This window comes from Psammomys obesus, unplaced genomic scaffold (genome assembly GCF_907164565.1).
Source record: "Psammomys obesus unplaced genomic scaffold, mPsaObe1.curated_primary_1811, whole genome shotgun sequence".
Lineage (NCBI taxonomy): Eukaryota > Metazoa > Chordata > Mammalia > Rodentia > Muridae > Psammomys > Psammomys obesus.
This window is the reverse complement of record NW_026596064.1, coordinates 2,521,630-2,540,422: the sequence shown is the minus strand read 5'-3', so window position 1 is coordinate 2,540,422 and position 18,793 is coordinate 2,521,630. Positions and strand designations below refer to the sequence as shown.

At 38.0% G+C, this 18,793-nt stretch overlaps 1 protein-coding gene and 1 pseudogene across 2 annotated transcripts in view; one reads left to right on the top strand and one right to left on the bottom strand.

Moving 5' to 3' along the window:
* The window catches only part of Tra2b (transformer 2 beta homolog), an 18,921-nt gene extending 11,329 nt beyond the window's left edge, over positions 1–7,592 (top strand). The window contains exons 4-9 of one of the 2 annotated variants that reach the window (XM_055624891.1): positions 935–1,123; positions 2,509–2,624; positions 4,559–4,642; positions 5,057–5,116; positions 5,987–6,057; positions 6,529–7,592. In XM_055624891.1, coding sequence (XP_055480866.1) covers positions 935–1,123; positions 2,509–2,624; positions 4,559–4,642; positions 5,057–5,116; positions 5,987–6,057; positions 6,529–6,539 — 531 coding nt within the window. In that variant the 3' untranslated portion in view covers positions 6,540–7,592. Of the gene's footprint in view, positions 1–934; positions 1,124–2,508; positions 2,625–4,558; positions 4,643–5,056; positions 5,117–5,983; positions 6,058–6,528 lie in introns of both variants that reach the window. The other variant, XM_055624890.1, reaches the window with a different exon arrangement.
* A 10,248-nt stretch (positions 7,593–17,840) lies between these two features.
* On the bottom strand, positions 17,841–18,268 carry LOC129689615 (metallothionein-2-like; annotated as a pseudogene).
* Between the last annotated feature and the right edge of the window lie 525 nt (positions 18,269–18,793).

Sequence of the window (18,793 nt, the reverse complement as noted above, 5' to 3'; positions counted from 1 at the left end):
AAGATTTGTGAAGTGCTATGTACTGAACCCAGGTTATTCTATAGAGTAGGCTATTGAGTATTCTACCACTGAGATGCACCCCCAGCCCAAAAAGACATTTTTGGAACATTGTACTACCTGATCTTTTTCTTGACAGTAGGGTTCTAGTTCTACATTGGGATGTAATTTCCCTAGTAAGTCATGTTATCCCATCCCAGTCTTCTGGGTAAAATTACTGGAACCTTTTGACATTGTTATGGCAGAAATGCTTATAATGTAGGAATAGAATTTAATTTACTAATACTAGCTGTTTCATAGTTGCTTAAATAACCTGTTACACCTTCCGCTGGGTTTCATACAAGATCAGTTGATTTCAGCTACTAGACATTCAAAAGGATTATTGGAAAAGCATATAAATAATTTATGAAGCTTAATGTTTGCTTCATCCTTGGTTTGATGTCTTGCTCTACTTTGTTACCCCATCTATTATTAATAACATTACTTTTTAAATCTTAATGTTCTTAGTTTGAAAATTAAATTTTACAGTGTCTATAATTAAAGTACTCAAATGCTCTGTAAGTAGTTGTTTCATATGCTGTACAGTTTATTCTGTCCTCTATATACCAGACTGGCCTCAAACTCAAAGATGCATATGCCAGAAATGTTTTGCAAGATAAACTGGTGCTTAGTCTAATTGTAATCGTTTGTCGTTTTTGTGTACTAGTTTGTAATTCTTCCCTTGTCTATCCTACCCTCTTTAGGTTTATGTTAGGTTTTTTTTTGTTTTGTTTTGGTTTTTTGTTTTTACTTTATGCTGTGCTGGCACTCCCTCTGTAGATCATAACTGCTCTCAAATTCATCTGCCTCTGGAGTGCTGGGATTAAAGGTGTGTGCCATCATCGCTGGTCTTAGCTAGAATTTCAAAGGTTAAGAATCTCTGTTTCTGTTTTCCTAGGCAAATCCTGACCCCAACTGTTGTCTTGGAGTATTTGGGTTGAGCTTGTACACCACAGAAAGAGATCTAAGAGAAGTGTTCTCTAAATACGGTCCCATTGCTGATGTGTCTATAGTGTATGACCAGCAGTCTAGACGTTCAAGAGGATTTGCCTTTGTATATTTTGAAAATGTAGATGATGCCAAGGAAGTAAGTAAAAGTTGACTTGTCCTTTATTTAAAATGCCAATCCTGTTAACTGTGTTCTGATAACCAGGCGATTGACAAAGACGGTTTCTGTTTTTATAGTATAAATTTTGGATTTAAGTTATACAACTAGTTTTGAGTTAAATAATTTTTGTTTGGAATATATTTATTGAATTCAGTGATGTTCTGAACTTACTCTTAGCCTTCTGTTGTGCAGAATAACAAGCAAAGTTTGACTTAGGAAAATCAATCTTGATGCTTTTAGTATTTAGTTCTAAGGTTACTAGCTTTAGCCCAGTGCACTCTACTCCTGACATTATTTTGAAATAAATTCCAACATATGACTTGCTGTTTCTGTAATACTATATTGATAGATAAAGTAAACCATGAAGTTTAGTAAAGAAAGACCTATTTTCTAAGAGTACTTGTTGGTAAATAAGTTAATTTTGGTTTTTGCCTGACTCAATAGAAAGTGAGAATGTGGTTATCTGTTCACGAATGTGGTGCTTTACATTTATGTCTGTGGGTGTTTGGCCTACATTGATATCTTTGCACGCTTGTGTGCAATGTCAGTGGAGGCCAGAAGAGGGAGTCAGATCCCCTGAGCCATCTTTCCAGTCCAAAGGAAAGCAGCTAATAACAGGTCCATTGTTGAGACCAAGAGTTGAGCTTTACCTGGAATTTTATGCAGTGGTTCTTCTCATAAATAATTTTATCTCACTAAAAAAATTAGATATGCTTATAAAAATGGTATTGGAGTTTTACAGAGCCTTCTAATAGGCCAAAAGATATGAGTAAAGATATGACTAGTTCCACTAATAGTCCTTGGCAGTATCAACCTAAAATTTTTATGGCGCTAAAAACTTCTAAAACAGCCCTAAACTCCTCAAAAATTAAAAAATATATATGTCTTTTCATTGAAGCTTTTGGCTTCCACAACAAGCATTTTGAATCATAGACTGTCAGTGACAATTTATTTTCTTATTCCAAACAGCCGTGTGTATAAAGGAGAACATTTGGGCTCTGTTCAGCAAGTGCTAATTTACGGGTATTGAAATTTGGTTTTTGTAGGTGTGCTGTATGTGTGTGTGATCCCAGCACTTAGGATGTCAGAGACTAAGGGATTAGCTAAATAAACAACCTAAATTTGTAGGTAGGTAAAATATTTTGTGGGTCATGTATGCTGATGGTGTTCTGCATACTTTAATTTTTGTGACTACTTTTAGTAAGTAAATTTGTAGTGCAGGGAATAACCTATTTATATAAATTGTGTGGTGGTTTTGTTTGGCCAACCTTAGAAAATAAATGCAAAGTCTACTCAGTCTTAAATAGCTTTAAGTAAGAGACAGTGTCCAGGATTTTATGTAACAACTTATTTTATCTTTTAAGGCTAAAGAACGTGCCAATGGAATGGAGCTTGATGGACGTAGAATTAGGGTTGATTTCTCAATAACAAAAAGGCCTCATACCCCAACACCAGGAATTTATATGGGAAGACCCACTTAGTAAGTATAACTTCTTTGTTTGAGGATGGATGGGTACTTGAATGATTTAGAGGTGCGTGTTGGGTGTAATCCTCTTATCACACCCCATCTTTTTTACCACCAGTCAATCTCTTGACATCTTTTTAGAAGAAATAATTAAATACCGTGTATATATGCACCCATATGCTTGTAAGGTTCTGGAGAATATCTCATCTTCCACCTTGCTGTTCATGTCATCTTTTCCCTACATGTCATCTTTCCCTAGATTGAAAATCTCCCAACTCCTCAGAACTCTCCCCTTCCATTCTCATGCCCTCTTTTTTCCCCCGTTATTTTTTTTAAAAAAAAATGCACTGTTATTTTTATATACAGCACAGTACATCTGGTGTACCAAGTATGTGGCCACCTACTAGATTATGGTCAATTTACCAAATATCACACCTTCCTAGAAACCTGACTTCTCCATCAGCAACCATCAGCTGTAGCTGAATAGGGGTAGGGCCTTGGGAGGAACTTCTCCTCTTATGCAGGTAACTACAGTTACTGCTAGCCCATAAGTGCAATGGTACTGTCATGTTTATACAGTACAGTTTTGAGATAATTCTCCCCTATCTGTAGCTTTAGTCTTTCTACTTCCGTTTCCCTGGTGTTTGAGCCTGAGGAAGAGAATAGATGGATACCAACGTCTCATGCTTGAGCACTCTGTAGACACTTAGTCTGTTGTCCAATGCCAAAAGAAGCTTAGGATTGGTGTACTGAAATTCATGGGTTGCAGCTTACATTTTGAGGCAGTGTTTCAATGGATCTAGAGCTTATTGATAGGCTACAGTGAGCCTCTGATCTTGTCTATCACCATAATTTATTTGGGTGCTGAGGACCTATTCAAGACCCCTCACTTGTGCAGCAAACATTCTACCCATTGAACCATCTCCAAAACATCTGAATGAAATCCTTCTTTAATAAAAATCGTGAGCCATTTAATAGTAGATGTTAGAGAACATCTCTGTGCACATTATACTTCCATCCTTGCATGAGTTCAGGAGATTCACTTGGATTGTTAGAATTTGTCTTCACCCAATTTAATTTTGTGTGTGTACATGTGTTTATGAGTTTGGGTGAGCATATAGACATGGGGCTTATGTGGATAGCAGGACAACCTTTAGGTGCCCTCACTTTCCATCTTGTTAAAAGAGTCTTCATGTTTACTGCGACAGCCTGTCAGACCTTTGAACTTCTGGGGATAAGTGGGCATGTTCTGGGGTGCTTGGCATGGAGTCTTGTGATTAGTGCCCAGGTGCTCATGTCTATAAGTGCTTGCCTCACTCAGTCGCAGCCTTAAGTTAATATAGTTTTTTAAAGCCAGGATCTTAGCTGGGCAGTGATGACTCACGTTTATTCCCAGCACTTGTTAGTCAGAGGCAGGAAGATCTCAGAGTTTGATGCCAACCTGGTACAGAGTGAAATTCAGGACAGTCAGGGCTGCACTGTCTCAAAACAACAAAAATAAAACAAAAGGCAGGATCTCGCCAGATAGTCCACCCTGGCCTCAAATTAATAGATATTTTCCCTTATTAAAGAAAAGATATGTGACAGTATGTCCACCGGTTTGTTGACTTTTTATTTTTAGTAAGAAGTCAGTTGGATTTGTGTTGCCTTAAAATCAAAAGATTGCATATGGATATACACTTAAAATTAGTATAACAAGGAAAAAGAAAAGACAGTATATTAATAAAGAACTATCTAGAAATACTTTTCAGCTAACATACTTATAAAGGTCTGTTATTAGACAGCTTCAGTTTTTGTGCAGGAGAACCAAAGATATCTGTTTAATCATTTTTGTAGGTTTGAGTTGACTTCTGCTGTCAGGATCAGTTTTTATTAGCAAAGTTATAACCTAAAACAAAACAAACTATGGTGATTACTTGATTTACTAAAAGATATGTTGTCATTCATAGTGGCAGCTCACGCCGCCGGGACTACTATGACAGAGGATATGATCGGGGTTATGATGATCGGGATTATTACAGCAGATCATACAGGTAAGCGGGATAGGAGTTAGTCTCTGCTTAGACCATCATAAGAATCCTAAACTTTTAAAAAATAACTAACAGGATGTAGGCCAAAATTTAAGCGTTATTGGTGTACAGTTGGATGCCTGTTGAATTTTGAAATGGGAATCAAAGAAATTAAACTTGGTGAGCTAATAAAAGTCCATCTCCTGATTTTTCTTTGGTTCTGGGTATCTCATTCAGATTGTTAATATCTAGGTAGAAATCATCAACTGGTAATACTAAGCTGTTAGTGTAAACTTATGTAAAGTTAAGCATGGGTTACAACTCGTAGCTTACTCATTGATGTGATATGCAAGCCTTTTGGTTGACGCTTTTTTCCTATGGAAGTATGTCTTTAAGATCCAGAATTTTAGCAAACACAATTTACTTCTGTCTTTACAGAGGAGGCGGTGGAGGAGGTGGCGGATGGCGAGCTGCTCAAGACAGGGATCAGATTTACAGGTGTGCCAGAGGGTTCTTAAGTCTGGGTATAGTAGAGTGCTTGTAGATCTGTTTGCTGGTAACTTGGGCAAATTTTCTCTAAGTGGCATGACAAAGGATTTGGTTGTTTCTTACTGAGACAAGGTATCTGTGCTGTCCTGGAACTCAAACTACCTCTGTTCTGTCTCCCGATTGCTGGGATTATAAAAGCCTGACTACAGTGCCTGGCCCTTTTTTTCTTTTAATATTAATTTACTTGTGTATTCTACATTTGTGTCTACCCCATTTATGCTTTGTATTCTTGGAGGCCAGAAGAGTGCTTTCCATTTTATGAGCCACCATGTAGGAGTTGGAAAACTCCACTACTAGAGTAGCCAGTGCTCTTACTTGTTGGCTGTCTCTCTGCCCACAGGATTTCTTAAAAGTTTGTGAAAGTAGTTCTCAATAGACAGTATAAAAGGATTCGTAGAAATTGCAAATTAATTGAGCTTATACCACTTTACAGATAGTACCATTTTGTAAGCTTTAAATATAGAATGAGATGTTTGAAACTATTTCTGCTTGCTTTGTTCATGAGCTCTTAAGTTTTCTTCAGTTTGGTTTGTTAATTCACAAAATAAGCAAATGAAAACAGGAAACCAAAGCTTTTCATTAGTGGAATTTCTTTGGGTGATCATGAAAATGGCTGGAATGAATTGTATTTTTTCCTGTTGTGTAAGAATACTTTTTAGTAGAGCAAAGGTACTTTTTAATGTTTATTTGGCGTCAGAACTTAATATATTTTAAAGTTTTTTTGGAACCTTCCAGGTTGGGAACTAGCAAAAGTTTGGCTTTGTGTTACTAGCTTAATATAACTAGATGTAGATACAGTCTTAAATTTCTTTACAGAAGGCGGTCACCTTCTCCTTACTATAGTCGTGGAGGATACAGGTCACGTTCCAGATCCCGATCCTACTCGCCTCGTAAGTTACCTTGATGGGTTTATCTGTTTTAATTTGCTGGAGTTGAATTATTTTGTAAATAATTTTCAAGTCCAGGCTGGTCTCAAACACAAAATAATCCTCCGTCCTCTGTCTCCCTGAGTGCTGGGATTATAGGCCTGTGCCACCGAGCCTGGCTAAATAAATTCTTACTAAATTGAACTCCCTTCCTTCCTTCACCTTCCTTCCTTCAGTGTTTTGACTACATGTATGTCTATGTTAGGGTGTCAGATCCCCAGGAACAGAAATTACAGACATTTGGGTGCTAGGAGTTGAACCCTGGTCCTCTGGAAAAAGAGTCCATGCCCCTGCACCATCTTTCCAGCCCTTTTTTTATTTCTTATTTATACAATAATCTAATACTAATGCTTGAATGAAAATCTTATTCATGGGAGAGATTTTCAGATTTTTAAAAAATCTCTCCTTTTAATACATGTTTTGTTTTCCTTCCAGGTCGCTATTAAAGCATGAAGTTGAAGGCGTTCTGAAACCTGCCATAGAGCTGGGATATTGTTTGTGGACAATATTTTCTATTGTCTCCTGTTTAAAAAGTGAACAGTGCCTAGTGAAGTTAGGTGACTTTTACACCTTTTATGATGACTACTTTTGGTGGAGTTGAAATGCTGTTTTCATTCTGCATTTGTGTAGTTCGGTGCTTTGTTCAAAGTTAAGTGTTTTCAGAAAAGTATGTTTTGCATGTATTTTTTTACAGTCCAAATTTTGACTGCTGAGAAGTTTCTATTGTACAAAACTTCATTTAAAAGGTTTTTCTACTGAATCCAGGGTATTCTGAAGATCGAAGCCTGTGTGTAAAATGCTACCAAATGGCAAAAAGCAACAATAAACAAGTTTGATTTTTACTTTTCTTTCTAAATATCAATGCTTAACCAGAACCATTCTTAAGTTATCAGTAAATAATTTTAAGATGAAGATGTTTTCTTTCAGGAGTCCATGAAACTTGCCATATTCAATATACCTGCAGTTAAGTGTTAAAAATATGCTGTAACTCTGTGCTGTTAGTATTAGAGAAAAATCTTTCCATACAGCAGATGCTTAATGCTTACATTATTGTGGATTTGTCGTCCTTTATGTAATCTGTATTATATATAGCAGGGGATAAGAGCTACAGATACACGCCTTTAAAAGGCTGTTTCTTAAGGCTGTTACAAGAAAATAATGGTATTTCAACTAGTTATCAACAAGTGACAATACATTCCACCACAAATGTACTCTTGTTCTTCTAGCTTTTAGACTATATGAAAATACTGGGTGCTTCAAAATATGGAATGAGAGAAGGGATCACCACAACTGTGTCATGGATGAAACTGAAGACTGCCTGTTCATTTTTTAAATATTATTTTCAGGTCCTTTGCTTACCAAAGGAGGCCCAATTCACTCAAATGTTTTGAGAACTGTTGAAATAAATGCAAAGAGAAAAATTGCTGATGCAGATTGTTTTACAAAGAAGTGTTGGTTTCTTTTAATTTTCACTATTGTAATTAAAGTCCTGTAGTTTATTTAGTGTTCGGTACAGTGTTGTTCTTGCTTCAGGATAACATACTGTGCTTTTTCTTTTTTTAAAAAATGTGTTTCTCACAATTATTGGCCAAGTAGATACTGGAATGAGCGTTGTATGAGGTTTGTTTCCATTTAAGGCTGTTAAAAGCAGGGCTAGCCTATCTATGGTCTTATTTTAAGCACTTGGATATTACTTGGTACAGGTTTTTCCTCAAGTGCTGCATATTGTAGTTTGCTTGGATTAACCAGATACAGTGCCAGGATCCACACCTATGTATGTGGGGACCTTGCCTTATATATCTCCTGATGCCCCATTACTATGGGATTTAACCTACAACTTAAAGCCTGCAAAGCAAGCACACTGAGCTCCAGCCCTAAGGTAGGGAACATGGTGTTACAGCAGTCTTGCATAAAGAAGACCAAGCATTGTGATGGACTATTTGGAAGTTCCCCAGTAAATCTCATTCAGCTAACCTGCTAACCAATATTCTTTAAAAAAAAAAAAAAAAAAATGTCCTCTTGCCCTCTCAAGAATTTTTTGGGCTTGGAGTATTTGTTTTTGAGATCTGATTTCTTTGACCAGTCCTGCCTATCCTGGAGTTTGGTGTATAGAGCTGGCTGGCCTCAAACTCCTTCTGTTTCCTGAGTGATGGGATTAAAGGCTTACACCATCCTGCCTAGCTGGGGACCCCAGACACATAGGGTTTTTCTTTCTCTGGCTGTTCTGGAACTCCATCTGTAGACTAAGGCTGACTTCTAACTCACAAAGATCTCCCTCCCTGCCTTTGCCTCCTGAGTGCTGGGATTAAAAGTGTACATCACTGCCAAGTTTTATGCACAGCTTTGCCAAAGACTTTGAGTATAGAATTTTTTTTAGGCTGAATGTGGTAACACGTGTGTTTTGGTTTTGGGGGTTTGGGTGTTTTTTCCTTGTTTCTTTGAGACAGGGTTTAGGGTTTCTCTCTGAATCCTTGGCTGTCCTAAACTCACTTTGTAGGCCAGGCTGGCCTCAAATTTAAGATTTGCCAGCCTCTACCTCCCAGGGTACTGGGATTACAGGCACTTGCCACCATCCCTGGCTTCGGCAGTCAAGAGAGACAGGCAGATTTCTATGTGTTTGAGGCCGGCACAGCCAGGGCTTTGTTAAACAGAAATACTGTCTCAAAAAAAAAAAAAAAAGAACAAGACATAGGACACAGACAAACATGCAGTGTATGCATATATTTTGTTTTTAAGTAGCTGTACTACCTTTGTAAAGTTAAAGAGCAGGCAACACTGTATAATTTGTAAGGCCTTTGTGGGTAGAGGTTGGTAAGTTCATGTGTAAAGTAGTGTGATATAATAGTTTGATCTTTGGTATCTAAGTACAAGTTTCTAGGAAAAGAGGCAAGGATCTTGACCATATAGACAGAAAATGGGATATTTTTGAGCCTGAACTAATACTGGATGCTGGTCTGCAACTGGGTGTTAAAAAGGCAGAATAGGATCTTAATGAGAATTAGATGAATAGTTAACACTAAGCCCCTTTAGAGTAGTCCCTGTGTAATATGACCCTGTGGTAGTTTTACTTCCCGACTGACTGGTTCTTGTGAGGGCTTGAAATCGATGGAATCTATTCAGATAATTTTGAAAATGTTTTTCCAGAGTCTGCATGCCATACATTACAATGCTGGGTAGCGTCAGCACACCACACAGATACAGGTAGTACAGTACAGTCATCAATATCTGATATAATGGCAGTTGGATAATGCTTATATTTTAGAGGATTCCCATCTCTCCCAACCCCCAGTTTTGTTGTTTTAGCCTTGGCTGTTCTTCCACCTGCCTCCTAGTGCTGGGACTAAAGGTATGTGTCACCATGTGCAGTTCAGATACATTTTTCTGACTATATTGCTTCTTAGAATGCAGTGATCATGAAATTACATTGCATAAGCCTGTGTCTGTGGTGTAATTTTAAAAGGTAGCATTAGTAGATGCTGAAAGATACAGTCATGGTGACTCTTAATCAGTTTGGCAGATTTCAGCTAACTATTTGGGAAAGCAAGAGTTGAAATTTAGTCTTGTATTATTCCAGGTTGGCAAAGCAGCATCTGTCAACCAAATAAATGTGACCAGGTCTCTCTCTCTCTCTCTCTCTCTGTCTCTCTCTTTGCTTTTGAAACGCCTGTTTAGGTGTTTGGACTGCTTCTACTTAATATTGATAGGTCATACAACAGGGACAGAGCCAGAAATAGTGGCTGTCTGCTATAGTTAGGTTCATAATGTTTACAAAGTTCTTTGAAAGTCACAGAACTAGCAACTACACACCACCCCCACAGTTACCTGCCGTCTAAGGAGGCCAACCTGGTTTACATCAATTCCAAGCCAACCTTACATATTGAAGCCTTGTCTCAAGATACCTCCTACCTCAAAAACTTAAAGCCATTTATGCATATCGAAAGTAGAACATGGGACCAAGTGTGCTCTTGAAACTACACTGGAACATTATGTCCCCAATTAAACCTTGCTACAATAGGATTGCTGTGAACTTAAGGCCACCTCAACTGTGTTCAGGCTAGCTTGGGCTATATAGTATGCCTCGGCTCTTTTGAAGGAAGGAAGGAAAGAAAGTGATAAAAGTCATGGTTTGGGTAGCTGAAGCCAGAAAAAGTTCAAGACCTTGCCTCAAAATTAAAAAGGGGTGTGTGCGTGATGGGTGTAACTCAATGATAGACATAGCTGATGTCTTGTTCAAGCCTCAATATTGGGCATGGGGGTTGTCTGGCCTGTTGCAGCAGTATGACTCAATAAAGGTGCTTGCTGAGTTTGAGAACTCCAGAATTCATTGTAGACAGCAGAAAACAATTCTGTAGAATCCCTTGTGTACTGTATGCAAGCACACCTGACAATTAAAAGCTGTCAAATTAGCCGAGGCAGAAAATAGGTGGGAGTTGGGTGGGGGTGAACTCTGGGATAGAGTCAGGCTGAAACTAGCCATGTGGCTCACAGAATAAAAAAGTACAATAAGTTATGACCTAGTCGGGTAACATATACCAAAGCATGTGGCTTAGGCACTTGTTCTGAAGTCCCTGGTGGAAAACCCACAGATATAAACAGCACCCAACAGCTCTTAGAATCTAGGCTTAGAACCTTGAAAAAACAAGGACATCCCTGCTGAATAGAAAAGCCCACTGCTGGGAGAGCTGTGAGCAGTGAGCATTGGGTTGAGCCAGGAATGCGCCTTAGGGCAAGGTCCTACAGGCAGCTACTTCCCAAAGGGTAAAGCCTCAGAGTATGGCAGTTGCTTTCTCCAAGTACAGGGTGGTTCCAAGAGGTCTCAGAAAAGTCAGATAAGAAAGATAGTTGGGAAGTTCTTAAGAATAGAGATAGAATATTTTTCTGTGTGTTAAAAAATAGAAAATGCAATGACAAAGTGCATCTGGTTCCTATATAACCTTGTTTTACATATCCTTAAGAGACATTAGACTTAAAAAAAAGATGCTAAAACAGGCCAGAGAACAAATATGACAGGATTCTTTAAGTTAAACGCTCAGAAGAAGAAAAAGAAAAATACAGAGGTAAGCCTTAGAGGAGAAATTACAAAAGTTTATAAATCAGAATGCGTAAGATGCTAAGATCAAATATAAGGAAAAATGGATGAGATTATAAAAATGAGGAAGGTATTAAAGATCAGAGGAAAGACAGACATGTAACAAAGCTGAGAAAGGGCAGTTTATATGTTTTAAAACCTATAATTCCCAAAACTTGGTAAGGGAATTAGATGAAATGAGTGATACCCACAGGGCTAGCTATCAAGAATTTGGGTGGCAACCTATAGAGACAAGATCCTAAAAAAATTCAAGGAAGCAATAATGACCTAAGGCTTAAGTTCATCGTGTGTCAAATTTGTGATAACTGGGCCATACAAAATCGTTCAATTCCTAAAGGTTGGAAAGATTTGATGACAGCCATCTTAGAGCTGTCATATACAGTGGCTAACAGGTTTCGAAAGAGGCTTCATTCATGGAGCAATAAAATAGGACTAGAGGCATTGCTATTGTCAAGGATCAGGTGATTGTCCTTATTCTGAGTTGAGAATACAGATTACCCTTGATGCTGTCCAAGAACAGCATGTCAGTAGTAAAATAATCCTTGGGACAAGGTTGAACAGAGCTGAACTGAATTATTTGCAAAGATAACCTATGGTTCAAATGAATCTTCCACTGGCTTCTTTTTTTTTTTTTTTTTTTTTTCTTTTTTTTTTCCTTTTTTTTTTTTCTTTTTTTTTTTTTCCACTGGCTTCTTAAAAGATTACCTACAGCTCTGAATAGAGCAATATCAGATCCAATTGAAATGTTAATGCTAAAGTGCAAAAAGGCTATTAGACCGTTAAGGGCCAAATCTGTACCTCTATGAATGAATTTAAAGTACTACTGATACAGAATCTAATGCCCACAATTCAGTTTTGGTTGGACAAATAAAGGAGACATGGAAACAAAATGATCGTGACTACTGTGAAAGATTAGGTCACTCCCTAAAGGACAATAGACAAACAGTTCCTAAGGATAAATTCTACAACAATAATTCAGGGAGAAAGTTTCCTGTGAAATGTAAGTAGATGTGCAAGGAACAGACAAAAAAATGTAGGTCATCCAAAGATACTCGAGCCAATTCCTTAATGTTAGAAAACTAAGGGTCTTTGTTAAAGGCCTGACAAGCATGGGGCATTTGTTTCCTGTCTACCAAAGAAAGACATGAAAAATAACTAAAAAATAATAAAGGTAGGATAGGACAAACAGCTGCTTAAAACTTAAACCATTTAACAGAGCGCCTCCTATGGATAGAACAAAAGATTCTAAAGATAGCAAACATTTTGGCAAACTACACAAGATTCCTAGAATCCAGCTTGGCCACTTCAAAGCATGTCTACACAGCTAGGAATTGGGACATTGTCTCGTGTAAAACTAAGTTTAAAATGGATTAAATGCTTAGGACCAGAATGTCAAATAGGAAAATGAAGGCCATATGTGGCTAATATAGCCATGAGTCTATGGGGAAGAGATCTATTGCAACTTGGGGAAGCATAGATTAGCATTCTTTCAGCGTTAGAGACAGGCTGTAAAAAAGGATGTTCCTAGTAAGTTAAAAAATGTTAGGGAAGACAATTACAGACTGTCGAAGCTATGCATGAGCAGGATAAAAACAGGCTGATTAAAACTTTATATGGGTGAGCCACTGCTGCCGCCTCACCAGCTCCCCTACAATGATGTGGCAAACTGACATCTGTTTGGATATAACATATTAGAAAAACAGCTAGTCCAGGGACAGCTGGAGGCTCAACATAGAGAAGAGTCCACCAGCCCTTGGACTTCTGTAATTGTCAATGAAAAATCCGGCAAATGGAGGATGTTAACAGATCTGAGAGCAATTAACAAAACCATTCAGCCAGTGGGGTGTTTATAGCCTGGAATCCCATTGCCTGCCTTCTTACCTAAGGCATGGCTTATCATAGTGATTGATTTAAAAGATTTCCTTTTTCACAATCCTTTACATGAACAAGATAAAGGTTTGCTTTCTCAGTACTGTATAATAGTTGCCCAATAAAGAGATAAGATTGGAGTCTTGTCACAAGGAATGTTGAATAGTCCTTTATGCCAGTGTTTTTACAACAACCCTTAGAAATAACTGGTAAGCAATTTACTCAGTCCATAATTTACCAATGTATGGATGATATCTTACTGCCTGGTTCATATGCAAATACCTTAGAAAAATGTTTGATGAAGTAAAAAGAATTTTGCCTTGCTGGAGATTACAAATGGCTCTTGAAAAGTGCAAAGACTAGATTCCATTAATTATCTAGGATATAAGATAGGTCTACAAAAAAAATTCGACCAGAGCAGGGGCAAATCAGAAGAGACCAATTAAGAACTGTTAATGATTTTTCAGAAATTGTTGGGAGGCAGTAATTCGCTAAGGGCCACAATTGGATTGACTACTCAAGAACTAAGTAATGTATTTCAAACTGTAGAAGATGATAAAAACTTAAATGGCTCCAGAAAATTATCAGCTGAGAAAGGATGGGCTTTGCTAGAAAAAATTTACAAGATATAGATTTTTTGGAACCAAAGATGGCTTACAATTCAGTTATTTTGTCTTTACTCATTCTCCCATCTTGAAATGGATACTTTTAGCACACAGCCAGTATAAAATTAAAGACCTATATAGAAAAGTTTTCTGAACTGATTCCAAAAGGAAAATGAGTCTTCATCAGTTAACAGGAATAGGTCCAGCAGAAATTGGCACCTTTTATTAATGCTGAAATTGCTTCATCATAGACAGAAAATGAACATTGGTAAAGGCTTGCAGTAGTGTTTTTTTTTTGGGGGGGGGATTAACAAATACCCTAAAAGCAAATTATTTCAGTTTATAAAAACTGAGTGGGCTGAGTAAGGCACATGCCTGTAATCCTGGAGGCAGAGGCAGGCAGATCTCTTGAGTTCAAGGCCAGCCTGCTCTACAAAGTCCAGGACAACCAAGGCTATACAGAGAAACCCTGTCTCAAAAAAAACCAAAACCACAAAACATAACAACCCTGAGTGGATTCCTTCTCACATAATAAAGGCTACACTAATTCTGGAGCTCCTTGTATTTTGTACTGATGCAAATAAATCAGGAAAGGCAGGTTATGAGTCAGAAAAAAACAGAGGCTCAGAGTCCTTACAGTTCAGTTAAAAAATCAGAATTGTATGCCATTCTTAATGGTTTGATTAGATTTCCCTGAATCTCTCAATATATTTATTGATTTTATGCAGAAAAGAGTTGTTTTGCTTATAGAAACTCACTCGGAATGATTCGGAATCAACTTCACTATTCAACGACAGCAAGTGGTCAGAAATGGAAATCATGCATTGTATATAGAACATCAGATTCCATACAAGTCTTCCAGGCCCTGTATCACAAGATAATGATGAGATTGATCAGCTATTAATAGGAATTAGTAGGAAATGTGCTGGAAGCTTCAGAGTTTTCATAAACATCATGTTAACAGTAAAGGTCTATCACTTGGCAAAAAGCCAAGGAAATTTGTCCTACTTGTTCTTTATATAACCAAACTCCCATTTGGGAAGTAACCCCTAAAGATACCCAAAGAAATGAAATTTGGCAAATAGATGTGCTTTATTTTGCAGTTTGGTGAACTAAAATCTGTGCCTCATATTATAGACACATATTTAGGATTTCAGTGACCAACTGCTTTAAGTTCGGAGAAGGCTGATTCTGTATTAAGGCTGATTCTGTATTATGGCAGTTATAGGAATACCTTTACAAATTAAGACTGAGCCATACCACATTTTTTTTTTTAACAGTAAACAAAGCTCTAGGATCAAAGACTGAGCCATACCACAATTAGAAACAGGTTTCACAATCTTGGGGTTTACAGTGGGATCAAGTATTCTGCAATAAAAATGAAGTTAAAGCAGTCATGAGGATGCTAAGAAGGCTGCTGAGATAGATTTATTCCAGCATCTAACTTGATTAAGCCTCAGACTGCCTCAATAGCTGTTTTCTCAAAAATCTGCATCCAGAAAAACTTCTACACAGCTGGCTAAATTGTCAAGCATCACAGACTGTTCAGTCAGAACTTCAGTTAATCTCTGTACCTTCCTTTCACACAGACTGAACAACAAATGATATTAAATTTACACTTTTTTTTAAAAGATTTATTTATTTATCATGTATACAATGTTCTGTCTGAATGTGCAGAAGAGGGCACCAGACCTCATTATAGATTGTTGTGAACCACCATGTGGTTGCTGGGAATTGAACTCGGGACCTTTGGAAGAGCAGCCAGTGCTCTTAACCTCTAAGCCATCTCTCCAGCCCTTAAATCTACTCTTAAGCTATAGAGCTACTACTAAGCAAAAAGTCTTATGTTGGTATAGATCTTTGAATATTGATATAAAATTAGTTTTTTTTATAACACTGTATATATGTTTTAACTCTTGTATAAGGTATTGTGCCTTTGCAATCCACTTAAAAATGCAATGTGAAGTTCTAGTCCTTTTGAAAGCTGCTATTACAAACTGTTTAGGATAATTAAATACAAGTTAGTAGTCAATCAAACTTATGGTAATGATAGATGCTAGTTTAGTTAATTGCAGAAATAAGTTTTCTAGGTTGAACAGATAATAAATAACTAGAAATGAGCAATGGTTGCCTATTCAGATATATTATAAATATATAGACGGTCTTTGAGAACCTCAGAGATCTGCAGAATATGGAATTAAAGATGTTTTATTAATGAAAGGCTTTTTTTTTTTTTTTTTTTTTTTTTTTTACAATGAGACATGTCAGCTACTAGCAGCAAACTCACTCTACTTCAAAGAAGATGATGAGCATTGAAGAACCTCCATATGGAGTTTCCTTCAATTGTGGCAAGCTAGCCACTGGGCCAGAAACTGCCCCTGCCTCATCCTCAGACAGCGTGCTTGTCTAAATAAGGACTAAGTAGACACAGGGAAGTCGACTGCCAAGCTTTTCCAAGACAAGGTAGGCAAGTCCTTCATAACTCCTGCTTCACGATAAAAGCCTGTTAGATATTTTGGCCAGGGAGACTGAAGATGATGCCCCAACGTTGCAGAGAAAACTTGGACAACTGTCCAGGCAGAGAGCTATCTCTGTCATTTCTATAATTTTGGAAGCTGCTTGCTCTGCACTTCCTGCAAACCTAAGGTAATATTTATTCTTTTTCAAGTCTCTGATGTGGCTGAAGACTGAATAGTATAGTCTCACAACTAAGCTTTAGTTCTTTAGGATTTAAGAAAATGTTTTAAAAATATTTTTAGGCTAGGTAGATTTTTTTTTTTTTATAAGTTGATAAACACAAACTAAGATAGAAAGTGATTTGAGTACAGAACTCTGGACTCACCAAGATAGGATAGATAGTAGGGTACTTTCTCCAAAGTTGCCAAATGCAAATCAACAGGATATTAAGAATGTAATTCTTACATGATATTTTTCACAATTGTTCTTATTGCTTACAGTTTATATAGTAAGAGTAAAAAGCCTTTTATTGGACTAAAAGGAGAAGTGTAGGAAGAATTTCTCATGCCCTGTATGGAAGCACCACCTGTCAATAAAAAGTTGATGGCTGAGGCAGGAAATAGGGGGTGGGAGTTCCGGGAGAGAGTTGGGAGTTTGGGATAGAATCAGAAGCCAAAGATTCTCTCTGGACTCTGAGGAAGACAGACACTTGAAACTGGGGAGGGATAACCAGTCCTGTGGCACACAGAATAGAATAAATAAGTTATGAGTTAGTTGGGGAATGAGTCAAAGCTTATGGCCTAGGCATTTTTTCAGGAATTATAATAAAGTCTCAGAGTTGTTATTTCAGGAGCTGGGGTGCTGGTGAAAAAGCTTCGGTTGCAGAGTCCTGGACATATAGCACACCAATGTAACTAAAACAAAATAAAATAAATGAAATAATCTAGTCATCTTGCATATGTACGCATTTTTGTGGTTCTGTGATTTGCTCATACCATTGCACATACTAGCCGTTTGTCCCTTTTATCGCCAGATAGGCCATTGTGTGAATGCATAGTGATGTTTATCTGTTACGATAAACACCTGCCTACAGTAAGGTTGGTGGCCTTTTTGTTTTGTTTTTTAAAGACAGGCTCTTTTTTTTTTTTTTTTTAAGATTTATTTATTTATACAGTGTTCTGCCTGCATGTGTGGCTGCATGCCAGAAGAAGGCTCGAGATCTCATTATAGGTGGTTGTGAGCCACCATGTGGTTGCTGGGAATTGAATTCAGGACCTTTGGAAGAACAGCCAGTGTTAACCTCTGAGCCATCTCTCCAGCCCTAAAGACAGGTTCTTAATATCCCACAACTTGATTTGTGCTAAACTGAGGGTGAGTTTTCATGCTCCTGGCTCCAGCTCTTAAGTTCTGGAATTACAGACATACATACACTATGACAGGAGTTCATACTGGTAACTAAAGCCATATCTTTCCACTGACAGCTAAATCTTCACTTCCAGTTAGTTTAACTTCCAGTTTTCAACATTCTTCCCACCAATCTGTAAGAGCTCCAGGTCTTGTTTCTTGTTGATATTTAAAAAAAATTTTTTTAAGTCAAATCAACTATTTTATTGTCAGTTACATGCTGTGTAGAAAGGTGTGAAGGACTGGTCAGGGTTGTTAAAAAATAAAAAGACTAGCTTTCAAGCCATTGCTCTGTTTACCTGCAGTTATGGGGACGCTGGACTTCAGGCGGAGCGACCGCACTTGTCAGAAGCGTCTGTGCAGACGCAGCCCTAGGAGCACTTCACACGGCCCATGGGGCAGCAGGAGCAGCAGCTTTTCTTGCAGGGGGTGCATTTGTACTCTGCATTTGCAGGAGCAGGCTCCATCTGTGGCACATGAGCAATTTGGAACCATGGCAAGTGGAGGTGGCGGTTGAAGACCACTGAGAGACTGGTTGCATTGAGTGCTAGGAGGAGGCTTAATGATCTTTTTAATTTTTTGCACTTGTACTGTGTGGGTGAAAGGCAGAGTGTGCATGCCACTGTGTATCCCTGGAGATCAGTTCTCTTTCTCTGTGGATTGGGGATGGAACTCCAGTGACACAGCAGCTGTCTTTCAACCTGCTGAGCCGCCTGCAAGTTCTGCACTTCTTTAACTTAGCCACTCCGTTGAGTTTTGTATCTTAGAATTTTTTTAAGAGCAGTTTATATGTATGGAGTTTTTAGCCTGCGTGTATATCTGGGCACCATGTGTATAGGAGATCAGAAGAGACCTTGGACCTCCTGGAACTGAAGTTATATTTGTAAAGCCCCATGTAACTGCTGAGAGTCAAACCTGAGGCCTCTACCAGAGTAGGCAGTGCTCTTAACTGGTTAGCCATCTCTCCAGCCTTTGGTATCTCATGACTTTAAATATGCATTTTGCAGATTATTGATGTACACATTGTTGTATACATCTTAGTCATTCTTGTAGAGTTTTGATGTATCTGTCTTGCTCATTTAACAAAATTAATTTATTAAATTAGGTGTGGTGGGATACACTTGTAATCCCAGCACTTGGGCAGGTTTATCAAGAGCTTCAGGGTCATCCTGAGCTATATTAGCCCTTGTCACAAAGTTCATTAGACAGGATCTCTAAAGAAATATAGGCTGTGTGTGTGTGTGTGTGTGTGTGTGTGTGTGTGTGTGTGTGTGTG